We start from the raw sequence: 13,736 nt of genomic DNA on the forward strand, positions 1-13,736 counted from the left end.
CACCATCCATTTCATATACCTGTTGAGGGTGACAAGGAGCTGGGGGCTATCTGACTCCACTTGAGTGGTCCACCTGTCAATCACAAGTACATAAAGCGACAGACAAAAATCAGCCAACAATAATAAAAAATAATAATATGAGATTAATCACAATCTAATTCTATATTTGATGGTTTTATCGTAAAATTAATTTTTAACTGCGTTTTATTATTTATTTATTTTAAAATAATAAAAGCGTAATGCTCAGAATTCCGTTTGGTGGCGCTGTTGTTGTAACGACGTAGTGTTGCACGAGTACTCGTTGGTTCGTTCTTGGGTCAAAGTTGACATGACGCGGAAGTTGCTTAGCTTGTGTTCATTTGCTACTGCGGGTCGTTTGTTGCCCTCAAAATCATTTCATTGTATTTTACCTCGAGGTTACCAGATGTGCCACAGTTTGAATTTGTCGTCATAAGAGAAGTTTTCAGAGCTCCGTACGTATTACACGGACGGGTTTCAAGGTAAGTGAGACTCAATGAATTATCTATGCTAACCAGGGTAGCTTGTAACCCACATTTACTAGATACCTCGCAGCCGGCGCGTAGCCAATTTTACTACGGGTTTAAAATAATTGCCTCAAAATTAAACCATATATTGTTGGTAACATTTCCGACGTTAAAACATCTTAAATTTATATCCAAAGTGGAATGGCCTATCAAGTGCTTGATGCTTGGTTTCTAACATTATTTTGCGTTTTCTAACAATAATAGTCTTCTCAAACCTCCTGCAGGTTTTCATGCTGGCTGCCACAATGACCACCATCGTCCATGACACCACCGAGGCGGTGTGCCTCTCAGCTGAGCACAACATGTACTTGAAGCCCATTGCTAAAATGACTATCAGTGTCACGCTTCCTCAGCTCAAGCTGCCGGGAAAGAGCATCTCCAACTGGGAGGTAATGGAGAGAGTTAAGGCGATGGTAGTGCCCGACCAGTTTTCAACCCTGCGGGTCTCTAAAAGCACCATGGACTTCATTCGTTTTGAGGGAGAAGTGGAGAACAAAACTGTTGTTAAAAGTCTATTGAGCCGCCTGGATGGGAAGAGCATCAAACTTAGTGGATTTACTGATGTTTTGAAGGTGAGCTTGGCTTTTGTTTTGGAAAAACAAAAGTCCCTGTCTTACTCTATCAGTCCAAACAGTTTGATGATTCAAACTTTTTTTTCTCAAGGTTCGTGCCGTGGAAAACAAAGTGGACTTCCCAACAAGGCATGACTGGGACTCGTTCTTTCGTGATGCCAAAGACATGAATGAGACTCTACCGGGTGAGCGACCCGACACGATTCATCTGGAAGGGCTTCCCTGCCGCTGGTTCAGCCAGAAACAAAGTGGGTTGCCAGATCGGCCATGTGAGGAGGTTCTCATTGCTGTCTTTGAGGCCTTTGGCAAGGTACACTGTTTTATTACTGTCTAAATTTTATTTCCACTATGCATGATCCTGTGAAAGTTCAAATTTTTATTTTGTGATGTCCTCAATAACGATGGAAACAAACAATTTGTTGGTTCAGGTGCGAAACGTGGACATCCCAATGCTGGACCCGTACAGGGAGGAGATGCTGGACAAGAACTTTAATACTTTTAGTTTCGGGGGCCATCTGAACTTTGAAGCTTACGTGCAGTATCACGAGTATGACGGCTTCACCAAGGCCATGGATACGCTACGTGGCATGAAGCTGATGCTGAAAGGAGATGATGGCAAGGCAGTGGCCTGCAACATCAAGGTACGCTTAATCCCCTTCTTTTGAAAAGATTACAGACTGCTCCTAATCCTGAACTGATTGACCAGCGTGCACCTATTAGTCATTTTAATACTGCAAGTCATTTCGATCTCTTACGTGAGCCGTGTGGGAGGCCACAAGCATTGAGCTGGTTTCATCTTAGAGTCACCGGGCTCCTTTAAGACCTTTTAATGTAATGAGAATGAAAGCTGCTCAAGTTGTGTTGGGAGGGTTTAATTAAAACGAGTATTAAAGATCTGTTGCACATATCTGTATTTAGAGACAAGAGTGGTGATAATCCCAAATTGCATTTGTTTACTGATAAAGTGGTCAAACACAGTCCATTTTGTTTTGCTTGGAAATTTGAATTCTCAATGAATGAAATCTCTCCAGGTGACATTTGACACCACCAAGCATCTCGGCGAGTCAGCTGTGAAGAAGCGAAATCTGGAGAGGCTCAAGCTGCAGGAGTTAGAAAAGCAGCGAGAGGAGCAGAAGCGGCGGGAGAAAGAAGAAGAAGACCGACGTAAAGAGCTGGAGCGGTAGGACAACCCCCTCCTGTTCGTATGTAATGCTCGTTCAGCAGATATTGACCCAGTCCAAACGTGCTCTTCTCCAGGAAACAGAAGGAGCAGGAAGAAGAGGAGCGGGAGCGCAAGAAGGAGGAGAAGCAACGCAAGCGTGAGCAGAAGCTGCAGGAGAGAGAGGAAAGGAGGAACATCAAGAAGGTGAGGAAGCAGCAGGAGGAGGAGCAAAAGAAGCTTCAGATGAAGATCGCCATGGAGGAAAGGAGGCTTCTCCTGGCTCAGCGCAATCTGGAATCCATCCGACTCATCGCTGAGCTGCTGGCCAGAGCCAAGGTACCGCTTGAAGAACACTAGATTGAACGCTAAAGTGTCTTTCTATTCTTAACCTTGTAAATTGCTTCTCTTCCCTCAAAGGCGGCCAAGCAGAGGCAGTTGGATAAAGAGCGCGCCGAACGTGAGGAGCAGGAAAAGCGGGAGAAGGCTCAACAGGAGGAGGAGCGGATCCGTCGCCAGGAGCAGGAAGCCTGCCGTCGCAAGCAGCAGGAGGAGCTCCTCAAGGTTGAGCTGGAGAAGGAACGGGCCTTGGACCTCCAACGGCGGGAGAAGGAGCTGAGGGAGAAGCTGCTCTCCAACATGTTCAAGAAGGGCAGCGAGCCCACAAGACCTCCTGACGCGCAGGAGCAGGGTAGCGCTGCAAAGGGCGAGGAGGCTCCGCATCCTGGCAAGGAGAACGTGTCCCTGCAAATCCCGGGTCAGTTGAACGGAGTAAAGGCAGAAGAGCGTAAAGACAAACAAGTATCCAAACCTGCGGAAATGTCAGAAAAAAGTAGAGGGACAAAGGCGAGGAAGGCGGCTGAGGATGTGAAGAAGACGAAGCAAGAGAAGAAGAAAGAGGAGGTGAGGAGCAGGTACAGCAAGGACCGTGAGCGCAGCTCCAGGAAGCGGCACTCCAGCAGGAGGAGGAGCCGGAGCGGCAGCTACCGTAGGACCTCCAGCCACCACAGGAGGAGCCACACCCCGCGGCACAATAGGAGGCGCAGCCACAGCCACTGTAGCAGAAGTACAAGCTCCAGCCGGGACAGGAGCAGGAGCAGCAGCGGGAGGAGCTACAGCAGGGGAAAGAGCCGCAAGAACCGTCACCAGCGGCGATACAGCAAAGGCGACTCCAGGAGCAGCAGCCGTGGCAGGAGTCGCTACACTCGAGAGTACAGGAGGCGCAGCTACAGTCGGGACAGGAGTCACTCCAGAAGATGAACGCGCGCCTCTTCTCACATTTCAACCAGCTGCGCTTTTTTTCTTTTTTTGCTTTTGACTCGAAGGCAGTGTTTGTTTCAGACGTGCACGAGAAGCGTGTATGTCGTTTGCACTTACAAGTTGCTAATCCATTCCGCATTCACTGACGTAGCATCAGGACAAGAAATAAAACAAACTATGAACAGTAGAAGAAATTAGCTTAATTATCCATCCATCCATCTTCTTCCGCTTATCCGGGGTCGGGTCGCGGGGGCAGCAGCTTTAGGAGGGACTCCCAGACTTCCCTCTCCCCAGCCACTTCATCCAGCTCATCCCGGGGGATCCCAAGGCGTTCCCAGGCCAGCTGAGAGACATAGTCTCTCCAGCGCATCCTGGGTCGTCCCCGGGGTCTCCTACCGGTAGGACATGCCCGGAACACCTCTCCAGGAGGCATCCTGATGAGATGCCCGAGCCACCTCATCTGGCTCCTCTCAACATTGAGGAGCAGCGGCTCTACTCCGAGTCTCTCCCGGATGACCGAGCTTCTCACCTTATCTCTAAGGGAGAGCCTGGACACCCTGCGGAGGAAACTCATTTCGGCCGCTTGTATTCTGGATCTCGTTCTTTCGGTCACGACCCATAGCTCTTGACCATAGGTGAGGGTAGAGCATAGATCGACCGGTAAATCGAGAGGTTTGCATTTTGGCTCAGCTCTCTCTTCACCACGACGGACCGGTACAGAGTCCGCATTACTGCTGACGCTGCACCGATCCGCCTGTCGATCTCGCGCTCCATCCTGCCCTCACTCGTGAATAAGACCCCAAGATACTTGAACTCCTCCACTCGGGGCAGGATCTCATCCCCTATCCGGAGAGGGCATTCCACCCTTTTCCAACCGAGGACCATGGACTCGGATTTGGAGGTGCTGACCCTCATCCCGACCGCTTCACACTCGGCTGCGAACCGCTCCAGTGAGAGCTGGAGATCACGGCCTGAAGAAGCCAACAGCACCACGTCATCTGCAAAAAGCAGAGACGCGATGCTGAGGTCCCCAAACCGGACCCCCTCAACTCCTCGGCTGTGCCTAGAAATTCTGTCTATAAAAATTATGAACAGAATCGGTGACAAAGGGCAGCCTTGGCGGAGTCCAACCCTCACTGGGAACGAATCCGACTTAATGCCGGAAATGCGGACCAGACTCTGGCATCGGTGATCCAGGACCAAACCGCCCTCTTATCAGTTGGCTCGGCACCCCGTATTCCCGAAGCACCCTCCACAGAACCTCCCGAGGGACACGGTCGAACGCCTTCTCCAAGTCCACAAAACACATGTGGACTGGTTGCGCGACCTCCCATGCACCCTCGAGGATCCTGCCGAGAGTGTAGACCTGGTCCACTGTTCCACGGCCAGGACGAAAGCCACACTGCTCCTCCTGATTCCGAGGTTCGACCTCCCGACGGACCCTCCTCTCCAGCACCCCTGAATAGACCTTACCAGGGAGGCTGAGGAATGTGATTCCCCAATTAGCTTAATTAGCTTTTTGAATTGCAACGGTTAGTACAGGTTCAATTCCCAGTTTAAGGTGATAGTACCACTCCCCCCCCCCCCAAAAAAAAAAAAAAAAACTGGCAACCTCATGCGACATTTGTAACATTTGACAAAAATATATCAAACAGGCAATATTTGACAAATCCACCGAGTGTTTCGGAAGTTGTGACCACTTTGCTGCTCCTCTCCAAATGTGAACTGACCACTTGAAAACATGTCAGCTTTCTGAATGTTCTCTAGGTTTCTCTTATGAACCAGCCCATGAAATCTCAGGATAAAACAATTTGAACACATCTTTAATTCCTTAGAGGCATTTCATTTCTTTTTTTTTTTCTTAAAGATTTTCTTATTAAAAGTTCTCTTGTTACTATGACCGACTTGTGACTATGCTCTAAATCTGATTAAGCAAGCAGCACCGTTCCCAGAACAACAGGAATGTAAGAAGTCTTGACTTTGGCTTTTGTGCTTACTTCGTAGCTCTTGATAAGATTGCAAGGGACTCAAGTTTTTAGATTTGTCACATCCATGTACTGTGCAGCCTCCTGGAGCATGTTCATTAGATAGACACATTAAAATTTCCAGGATTTTTATCTGTTGGTCATGGTATGATTTTGCGGGAAACTTTTGAATGTATATGAAAGATTTTTTTTTTGTCCATTATTTTTTGATGCCACTGATTTTGGATTTTTTGTCATGAACAAGGCTGCAGAGATTTTTTTTGTTACTTGGTCCAGTGGCGGGTAAGGCCCTGCTCTAATCCGGGTTATCAGACTCTAATCAGCTTAGCCCACGACTACCATTGCAAAATGGGCATTGTTAGTCTGGTTTGGTCTCCACTCGTCTGAAGGGGACGGCTTCTTTCATAGGACAAGAAAGTTTAGGGTCCATATGGCGGGTCGGCATGTGATGGACACTACAGCGGCATCACCTGCTGCTGGGGAATACCCCAGGAAAATACTCGAGTACATGGAAGGCTTTCTTGTCTCCAAGGTAAGTCACAGGGTTCAAATGTATGAATACAAAAATGGAGTTGGACAAAAGTCAAGCCACCTCGAAGAAAAATGTGATTTTATGATTATTCTGTCAAGAATAATAATTGGATAAAATGTTATTTTGCATTAAAGTTTATTGCAAAAATATTCCCCCTTTGTTTACTGTTTACTCATCAAATTAATACTATTTATTCCGTAATGTTTAGAGATTAAAAAGTAAATATCACACATCGAGGATTAATGCTTGTTTTAAAGCACATTTGCAAAAGTCTTGGTTGAACACAAGAGTGTCAATATTTCCATGAAAGGCTACAGAAATCAGAATAATTATTCTTGAGAGACTAAAAGCAGATGATTTGTTCTGGGCAGTCTATTTTAATTACAAGTCTCATTGTATAAATTTGCAGTGCAAAATAGCCCCGCCCCCTTCCTCCTCTCACCTTCACATTATCCTTTCTTCCGAACCAGACTTTATTCACAGCCTGCGAGCTGGGCGTGTTCGACGTGTTGTCCTGTGCAGGACGCCCTCTGTCCGCCGACGAAATCAGCCAAGCGGTCGGTGCCAGCCTGGACGGCACCCAAAGGCTGCTGGCGGCCTGTTGCGGCCTTCAGTTGCTTGAAACGCACCAGCAAAATGACCAAGGTGAAGTAGACCACTACAAAATCTATTTGGACCCTTGGAAAACTCAATTGCTGTCATTTCCCTATATGTTAGTGTGTTACAGTAACACAGAACAGGCCAGCCTCTACCTGACCCGCTCTGGTCCTGCAACCCTCTACCACTCCATCCAGTACAGTTCCAGAACCATCTACCTCTGTTGGCACTATCTGACAGATGCCGTCAGGTCAGTCAAAATTGCACATATTTAAATCCACCCAGTTTAAACAAGATGTGTGTAGTTTGAAAATATCACCCGTTTTGCATGTCACAGGGACGGAACAAATCAATATGAAAAAGCCTTCGGTGTCAGCTCCAAAGACTTGTTTCAGGCTCTCTACAGGTGAGAATATTTCTTTAATAAACACACATAACACGAAACAAAATATTGGACTCACTCACCTCAAGGTGGCGCTGCACACGCAATGTCATTATTTGAATTTTTTTTTCAGGGAAATCAGTGCCATTGATATTTAATATTTTCTATTATCACCGAACAGAGATAAATGCATTTTCAGTGGTGAGTTGCTTAAGAAAATACAAATAAACAATAAAAAAAAATATCGCATATAGAATCGCTATCGCATTATTTTTCGGAATCATTTGTTCCATGAGAATGAATTTTTCTTTTCAGTGTGATCTTCTTTATTTGTACGCTCCTCATAGCTGCGCCGTGTTGTCGACATTTGGTAATGCCAGATCGCATCTGATCATCTCACCAAAATGGCACCGTTTAAAAAGACCAATGCAAGAGTATTTCAAGTATGAAACGTGCAGGAACAATGTCATCCATCCTCGGAATGATGAATTTGTAATTTGCCGCTAATTGATTGAAAAACTAAATATCAACACCTGCTCACAATGGCCAAATGAGGAGCTGCGGTTGTTTCGTCCCTGCTGATTTCCCTCGAGAATACCGAGGGGAAATTAGCGCGGGAAACAAGCGCGGAAGTCATCGAGGGCTTTCTTGGAGCAGTGACAAAATGATTCAAAGCTGGCTGCATGACTCACACACTTGTTTACTCCTTGCCATTTAACCAGCCGCATAATGCACCTGAATAATTTAGTCAAGTCTGGAATATGGTTGGAATTCTAACACCAAAAAAAAAAAAAAAAAAAAAAAGGCGAGGAGAAAGAGACAGAGACGTTTGGAAAATCAGAGCATGTACGTTCAAAGTTCTTCCGGACATTCGTGTGTCATCCAAAGTTTCAAACCCTTTTGCTCAAGTCTTTACATTTTATGCACGTGTGTGTTGAGGTCTGACGAGGAGATGGTGAAGTTCATGCAGCTAATGAATTCCATATGGAACATCTGCGGTCGAGATGTGCTGACAGCCTTTGACCTTTCACCTTTCAAGGTCATCTGTGACCTCGGAGGTAAGCGCGTGTGTGTTTTGCTAATCACCGCAAAGTCATTTCTAGGTGGGGTCAGCAGGTGCACGGCCATTAACATTTCAAACTGTCGCGTTAAGTGAGAGACAGCCGGCTGAGGTGCACATTCATATTCATGCTGTCTCGTTTGTCCTGTCACACTTTGCAGAGACTCCAATTAAGTATACAAATGGCCTTCGTGACAGTTGACACATAATCACTCTTCTTAATGGCATCAAAACAGGAAGTAGCTCACTGTTCCATTGTGGGGGAAAAAAAAAAACAATCTTAGAATGTATAATTGTTTAACCAATAAATTATTTCTACCAAATAACCCAATATATATTATGTAATTACTCGAGTAGCCACAAGGGAGCGCTGTGAAGTCACTAAAACAGGGGAAACACAGAGGACATCCTTCGTCTGTACGGCTCGGTGTGTGCGTTGATATTTATGCATAATAATGGGAATGCCTCCGCCGAAATGAGTGTGAGCGGACAGCAGGGGTGCGAAGGGCGTAACCACAGCGTCCCATTAAGTCTTCGTCTCTCACCCAACATCTGTTAGGTCTGCACACACCTGCTGCTCAGCTCCTCCGGCTGTCCGTCTGTCCAACTTTGTGCCAAGCTGCAGAGATGAATATTGAATCCACTGTCGCAGCATGCATCATTGAAATAATGAAGAAGAAGAATTAATTGGAATAATTGAGTTGATTTTTATAGCGCCGCTCACGGGGACCTGAGGGCGCTTATTCATAATCAACTAATTGTTATAATAAAGGTGCCCCACACAGATTTGTTGGTTATATTTAAAACACATTTTATTTATTTATTTATTTATTTATTTATTTGGACCTTCTGTAGGTTGCCATTCTAGTGAGCTAGAATTTACATCATAACTCTGCGAGGACGGTCTCATCAAGCATTTGCGAGTTAGACAACAAGCCATAAAACGTACGGCAACAGTCACAAAGCTCCCATAAAAGGAGCTCATTAACAAAGTGACTCATCCAGGTCACTTTGGGTCTCGTATGTTGTGATGCCGTGTAGAGCTTGCTTTTATTTCGCAACGTTGCTCTTTGATTTTCAACCTCTTCTGACCCCCCTGTTTGATGTGATGGCTGATGCTTGTGCATGTCAAAAGACCGGACTGTGAGATAATTGACAAAAGGATACATACGACGGCATAAGTGGAGGATTGGACCGTACTATGAAAGAATGAAGGATCCAAACACACACACACACGCACACATGCACACACACATGGTTGTCATTTTGTCAAAATGAGATCTTTTGATCCTGTTTTCCACCTCACTGCTTTTCTGTCCCTCCATCAAATTCAAACACTCCTTTTCCTGTCCATCTGCCTCAGATTGAGGTTGATTTTAAAAAAGTATGACGATAACCGCCCCACTCTTTGCCCTTGTGTGCTACTTCAGCACTTTTTACACGGATCGGGCTCAAGTGTTAAACAGTGTCGCAATATCCCGATTGTGTGATCATCAACATTTGGCTATTTCGGTGTAAACAAATGTCGTTGACGCTACTGACGATGCATATTCCGATTCTTCGGCTTGAACGATTCTTCTTCTCCAACGGGACAGTCGCCGCTTTGTTTATGTACGACGCATCTGTCTCTCTGTCACTCCAAATGCAGTTCAATTTGGTCCGCTTTACTGGCATGAATGTTAGCTGAACCGTGTCCTCAGAGGGTACGCTACACAACTGAATACAAATTATGCAATAATAAATAATAATGGCCACATACCTGCGAGCATCTGTTCTACCCCACTGACTTTATTTGTCCATTTGTGAGTGATTTCCTACCATTTTAATTAAGGTTGTGTGTCTTCATGCTGCAGTGACTCAAAGTAATTTTGTGCTTTCTCGTTCTCTCTCCCGAGGCTGCAGCGGAGCATTAGCCAAGCAGTGCACGTCGGCCTACCCGGAGTGCGCAGTGACGATCTTTGACCTCCCCAAGGTGGTGCAGACATCCAGGGAACATTTTGTCAAGGAGGCTGACCACAAGATAAGCTTCATTGAAGGTAACTTCATTATCACTCTGGCAAAAAAAAAAAAAGACTTCTCTCTTTTTTTAATATGTGTTCATTTAGGGGACTTCTTCAAAGACGATTTACTCGAGGCGGATCTTTACATTCTTGCCAGGATCCTCCACGACTGGACAGATGAACGTTGCGTAGAACTGCTCAGCAGAGTCCATAGAGCCTGCAAACCAGGTTTGGGATTTTTTTCTTCCTGCTTCGACATCAGTTTTGAATGTGTGGAGTTCTTAAACTGTTATTTATAGAACCTCTCAAATGAGTTTTAATTAGATAAATTAAATAAAAAGTTTCCATTCATGGACACAATGTAACCGCACATTGAAATGAACAAATATGACATTTAAAAATTTGAATATTGTTTTAATGACATTATCAAACGCCTTATATAGAATAGTTGCTAATTTTACTTTTTTTTAAAAATTTTAACTCATATTAATTTTAAAGTTACTGATTGCTCCTACAGGAGGCGCTATACTGCTAGTGGAAGCATTGTTGCATGAGGATGGCTCCGGCCCGCTCACCGCGCAGCTCTACTCGCTAAACATGCTGGTGCAGACGGAAGGTCGAGAAAGAACAGGGGCTGAGTACAGTGCCCTGATGGCTGCCGCCGGGTTCACCAAAATCCAGTATCGTCTCACAGGCAAAATTTATGATGCAGTTCTGGGACTTAAAGAAGCATGATCTTTTCGGGGGAATCATTTATGGAAATAATATTCATGACAGTTGCCCCAGAAGTAAATGAATATGCCTTTATCACATTCATTAAAAAAATTATTTTGATTGTGAATGTGGTTATTCAATACCCACAAAAAACTTATTTTTTTTTTAAATTATGATGCAATGTCCATTCCAAATTTACACTGTTCATCTCATCCATCCTGATGTTCCCACCAAATTTTGTTTTTTTACATCGTTATGCATTATGGGATATTCTACTATTTTTTGGTCATAGACTTCACCTGGTCTTGTCATTCCTCACCTGACCTTTTCTGTGTCAACCAATCGGCTCGCTCCCTGCCCAGCTGCGTCTGTTCTGTGTAATTAGATGGAAAGTATTTAGGTCACCAAGAAACTTCCAATGCACTTTTCGGATTTTTTAATGGCACTTGTTGGTGCGTCTTTGTTGGTGCAGACATGTTTGTTTTCATGATGATGAACTCAGTTTTTTGTCTCAATCCTAAATCCTTTGAGAACCTCTTACCATTCTCAAAATATATATGAGGCCAATTTTTTTTGTGTTCCTCTTTTTCACTTTCAGCCACATAACACAAAGGGAGGCTTATCACCAAATCGGCATTAAGTGATCGTTTTAATGGGACAGTCTGGAGTGTGCCTTCGTGTGCTGTCGGAGCTTTTGACCGTTTGATTCATTAAGCTCCAGAGAAGACTTTCTCAGAAGTTATAAATATTTCACAGTAACACTGAGTGCTATGGCTGTTCATGGAATTTAGCTCCCGAACACTTTCTCTGTATTCTCAAAGCACGATTCATTTCAATTGATTGAAACAGATGATGTCTCTCCATTCTTGTGAATATAAACTGGTTCATGTCATGTTTATATTTGCTCGGCATGTACTAGTATCACAACTGTTATTCTTAGCTAAGAAAGAGGAAATTGACAGAATGGTGTCAACAAAATGACACCAAGTCAACAAAATTACCTACATGGGCACATCTTGCCATATTCTGTCTTGTGGTAAAGTGTAAACACCAAATACCCTGAGATGAAATTAAATAGCCCGCAAAATGTTTTCAAGCATGAAAAGAAATACCAAATGTGAGCATTAAAGTGATTGGAATCAACCCTGAGTTCATCGTTGAGCAGGATCCCGGCTCCGTATTCAGTCGACTGCAAATTTCGCCTTCTCTTCCTCACGATAATTCTGAATTAATCAGACCTCCAACCGCCGCAAATGAGAAAATATGTCAAATCCACAAGGGCAGCTTTACAAAGAGTCAACTTAATGAGCGAGGATGAAGTTCTGAAGCTGGTGACACTTTGACCTGTGTAGAGACTTACTGATAGAACAAATTGGCACTAATGGCTGCATATACATATGTCTTAATTTTTTTCTTTGCCCAACCTTTCCAGAAATTTCCCCCAGACTATTGTTTCAAATGAAATCTTAAATTAATCCCCAACTGAATTATTGAACTTAACTTTAAATACCTTATCACGTCTAAGCTTTCATTCACAATGAAAGTGGATTAGATAATGCAAAAAAGTTGATATCCTCAGACTGACAGATGAATTTTCTGTAGGTGATCTGAGGACATCTGGATTTCTTCCTTCGAGTGAAACCAGAAAAACATACAATCCCAAAATAACTGATGGCTCGGGGTCAGCGACCTGTGATGCATTTTGCATCTATCTTGCCTGTTTCTTTCTTTCTGGCTGTAACACAGATAAGAATTTCTAAATGTATTATTAAATGGAAAACCATCTTGTGGAATTGGTGCCACTATACATGGTTATTTATCCTACATGTGTATCCTCCAGGAAGAAGATGAAAAGCTGAGAACAAAAAGTCTCATGAGTATTATGACACACAGAGCTTGAGGCCATGTGTGTATTTTGTGTGAGTGCAAGCGTTGAGGACGCAGTCACCTGTCTGCATTCCCTTGAGTATGTGTGAGAGTACAACACGGTTTGGGCACACGCTAAATCTGTTCCGGAAGTCACGCACCTTCACACCCTCCAGCTCCAGGATGCCACTTTAAGATAACAACTTGGGGCCATTTCAGAGAACACTTTATTTGTGAGTTTGAGTCACACTTATTAAAGCTCTCAGCTCTTTGGTTGGTGTAAATTTAGTACGTTTTCACTAAAAAAGGAACGTTAGGAAGCATCACTTGGGCCGTGCTTGCACTTGGCGTACGATTGGCTGTGCACACTCTCATGCATGTTCAATGCAGACATGAGAACCCTTTTGGAATAAATTATATAAATATAAGCAGAGAGTCAAAACGCTTATTATATTATATTATGTTATGTTATGTTATGTTGTTATGTTGTTATGTTATGTTATGTTATGTTATGTTATGTTATGTTATGTTATGTTATGTTATGTTATGTTATGTTATGTTATGTTATGTTGTGTTGTTATATTATGTTATGTTACATATATTATATTATATTATATTATATTATATTATATTATATTATATTATATTATATTATATTATATAAATGGTTTTTAAACCTATATCCATCCATGAATGAGTTGAAAATATACATTGCTTGAAGACCTATGGCAAGGTTTAGTCAGTGTGTGTTTGTGTGTGTGCGTGTGTGTGTGTGTGTCGCAGTGTGAGAGTGAGGATACACTTCACTACTTAATAATGACTTTTTTGCCCTTCCTCCTCTCTGTCACTTGCAATCGATTCTGTTTTTGTATCTTTGTCCTGCCCCTTAGCATGGCCAAATACAGTCACACACACATGCGCATACAGTACAGACACACACACAGAGTGAAGCTGTCCGGCAGACATATTTCCGCCCAAATTCTGTCAAGTCTCCTCGCACATGCTCCCTCTCCCAGCCTCCCCAAAAAAGGAGCAAATACATGCAGTGTTTGACGTCAACCGTT

At 43.8% G+C, this 13,736-nt stretch overlaps 2 protein-coding genes across 2 annotated transcripts; both read left to right on the forward strand.

Moving 5' to 3' along the window:
• The first annotated feature begins 303 nt into the window (after positions 1-303).
• akap17a (A kinase (PRKA) anchor protein 17A) lies at positions 304-5,653 on the forward strand. Its single transcript, XM_049728095.1, has 7 exons — positions 304-500; positions 770-1,117; positions 1,209-1,427; positions 1,546-1,758; positions 2,149-2,297; positions 2,375-2,615; positions 2,697-5,653. The coding sequence occupies exons 2-7, from the start codon at positions 776-778 to the stop codon at positions 3,534-3,536; spliced, it is 2,004 nt and encodes a 667-aa protein (XP_049584052.1). The 5' UTR covers positions 304-500; positions 770-775; the 3' UTR covers positions 3,537-5,653.
• Positions 5,654-5,799: 146 nt separating this feature from the next.
• asmt (acetylserotonin O-methyltransferase) lies at positions 5,800-11,704 on the forward strand. The gene is made up of 8 exons (XM_049728128.2): positions 5,800-6,053; positions 6,524-6,698; positions 6,771-6,900; positions 6,988-7,056; positions 7,972-8,090; positions 9,988-10,128; positions 10,198-10,320; positions 10,610-11,704. Exons 1-8 carry the CDS (start codon positions 5,952-5,954, stop codon positions 10,825-10,827), a joined length of 1,077 nt encoding a protein of 358 aa, XP_049584085.1. The 5' UTR covers positions 5,800-5,951; the 3' UTR covers positions 10,828-11,704.
• Positions 11,705-13,736: the final 2,032 nt, after the last annotated feature.

The sequence above is a fragment of the Syngnathus scovelli genome, chromosome 8 (assembly GCF_024217435.2).
Source record: "Syngnathus scovelli strain Florida chromosome 8, RoL_Ssco_1.2, whole genome shotgun sequence".
NCBI classification, from domain to species: domain Eukaryota; kingdom Metazoa; phylum Chordata; class Actinopteri; order Syngnathiformes; family Syngnathidae; genus Syngnathus; species Syngnathus scovelli.

What these genes read in the sequence shown, in the direction of transcription:
- akap17a (XM_049728095.1), top strand. Translation starts at nt 776, where the DNA reads ATGCTGGCTGCCACAATGACCACCATCGTCCATGACACCACCGAGGCG. An exon ending in GATTTACTGATGTTTTGAAG is followed by an intron (nt 1,118 to 1,208) that starts GTGAGCTTGGCT and finishes TTTTTTCTCAAG; the next exon opens with GTTCGTGCCGTGGAAAACAA. An exon ending in TCTTTGAGGCCTTTGGCAAG is followed by an intron (nt 1,428 to 1,545) that starts GTACACTGTTTT and finishes TTGTTGGTTCAG; the next exon opens with GTGCGAAACGTGGACATCCC.
- asmt (XM_049728128.2), top strand. Translation starts at nt 5,952, where the DNA reads ATGGCGGGTCGGCATGTGATGGACACTACAGCGGCATCACCTGCTGCT. An exon ending in GCACCAGCAAAATGACCAAG is followed by an intron (nt 6,699 to 6,770) that starts GTGAAGTAGACC and finishes CCTATATGTTAG; the next exon opens with TGTGTTACAGTAACACAGAA. An exon ending in TTGTTTCAGGCTCTCTACAG is followed by an intron (nt 7,057 to 7,971) that starts GTGAGAATATTT and finishes GTGTGTGTTGAG; the next exon opens with GTCTGACGAGGAGATGGTGA.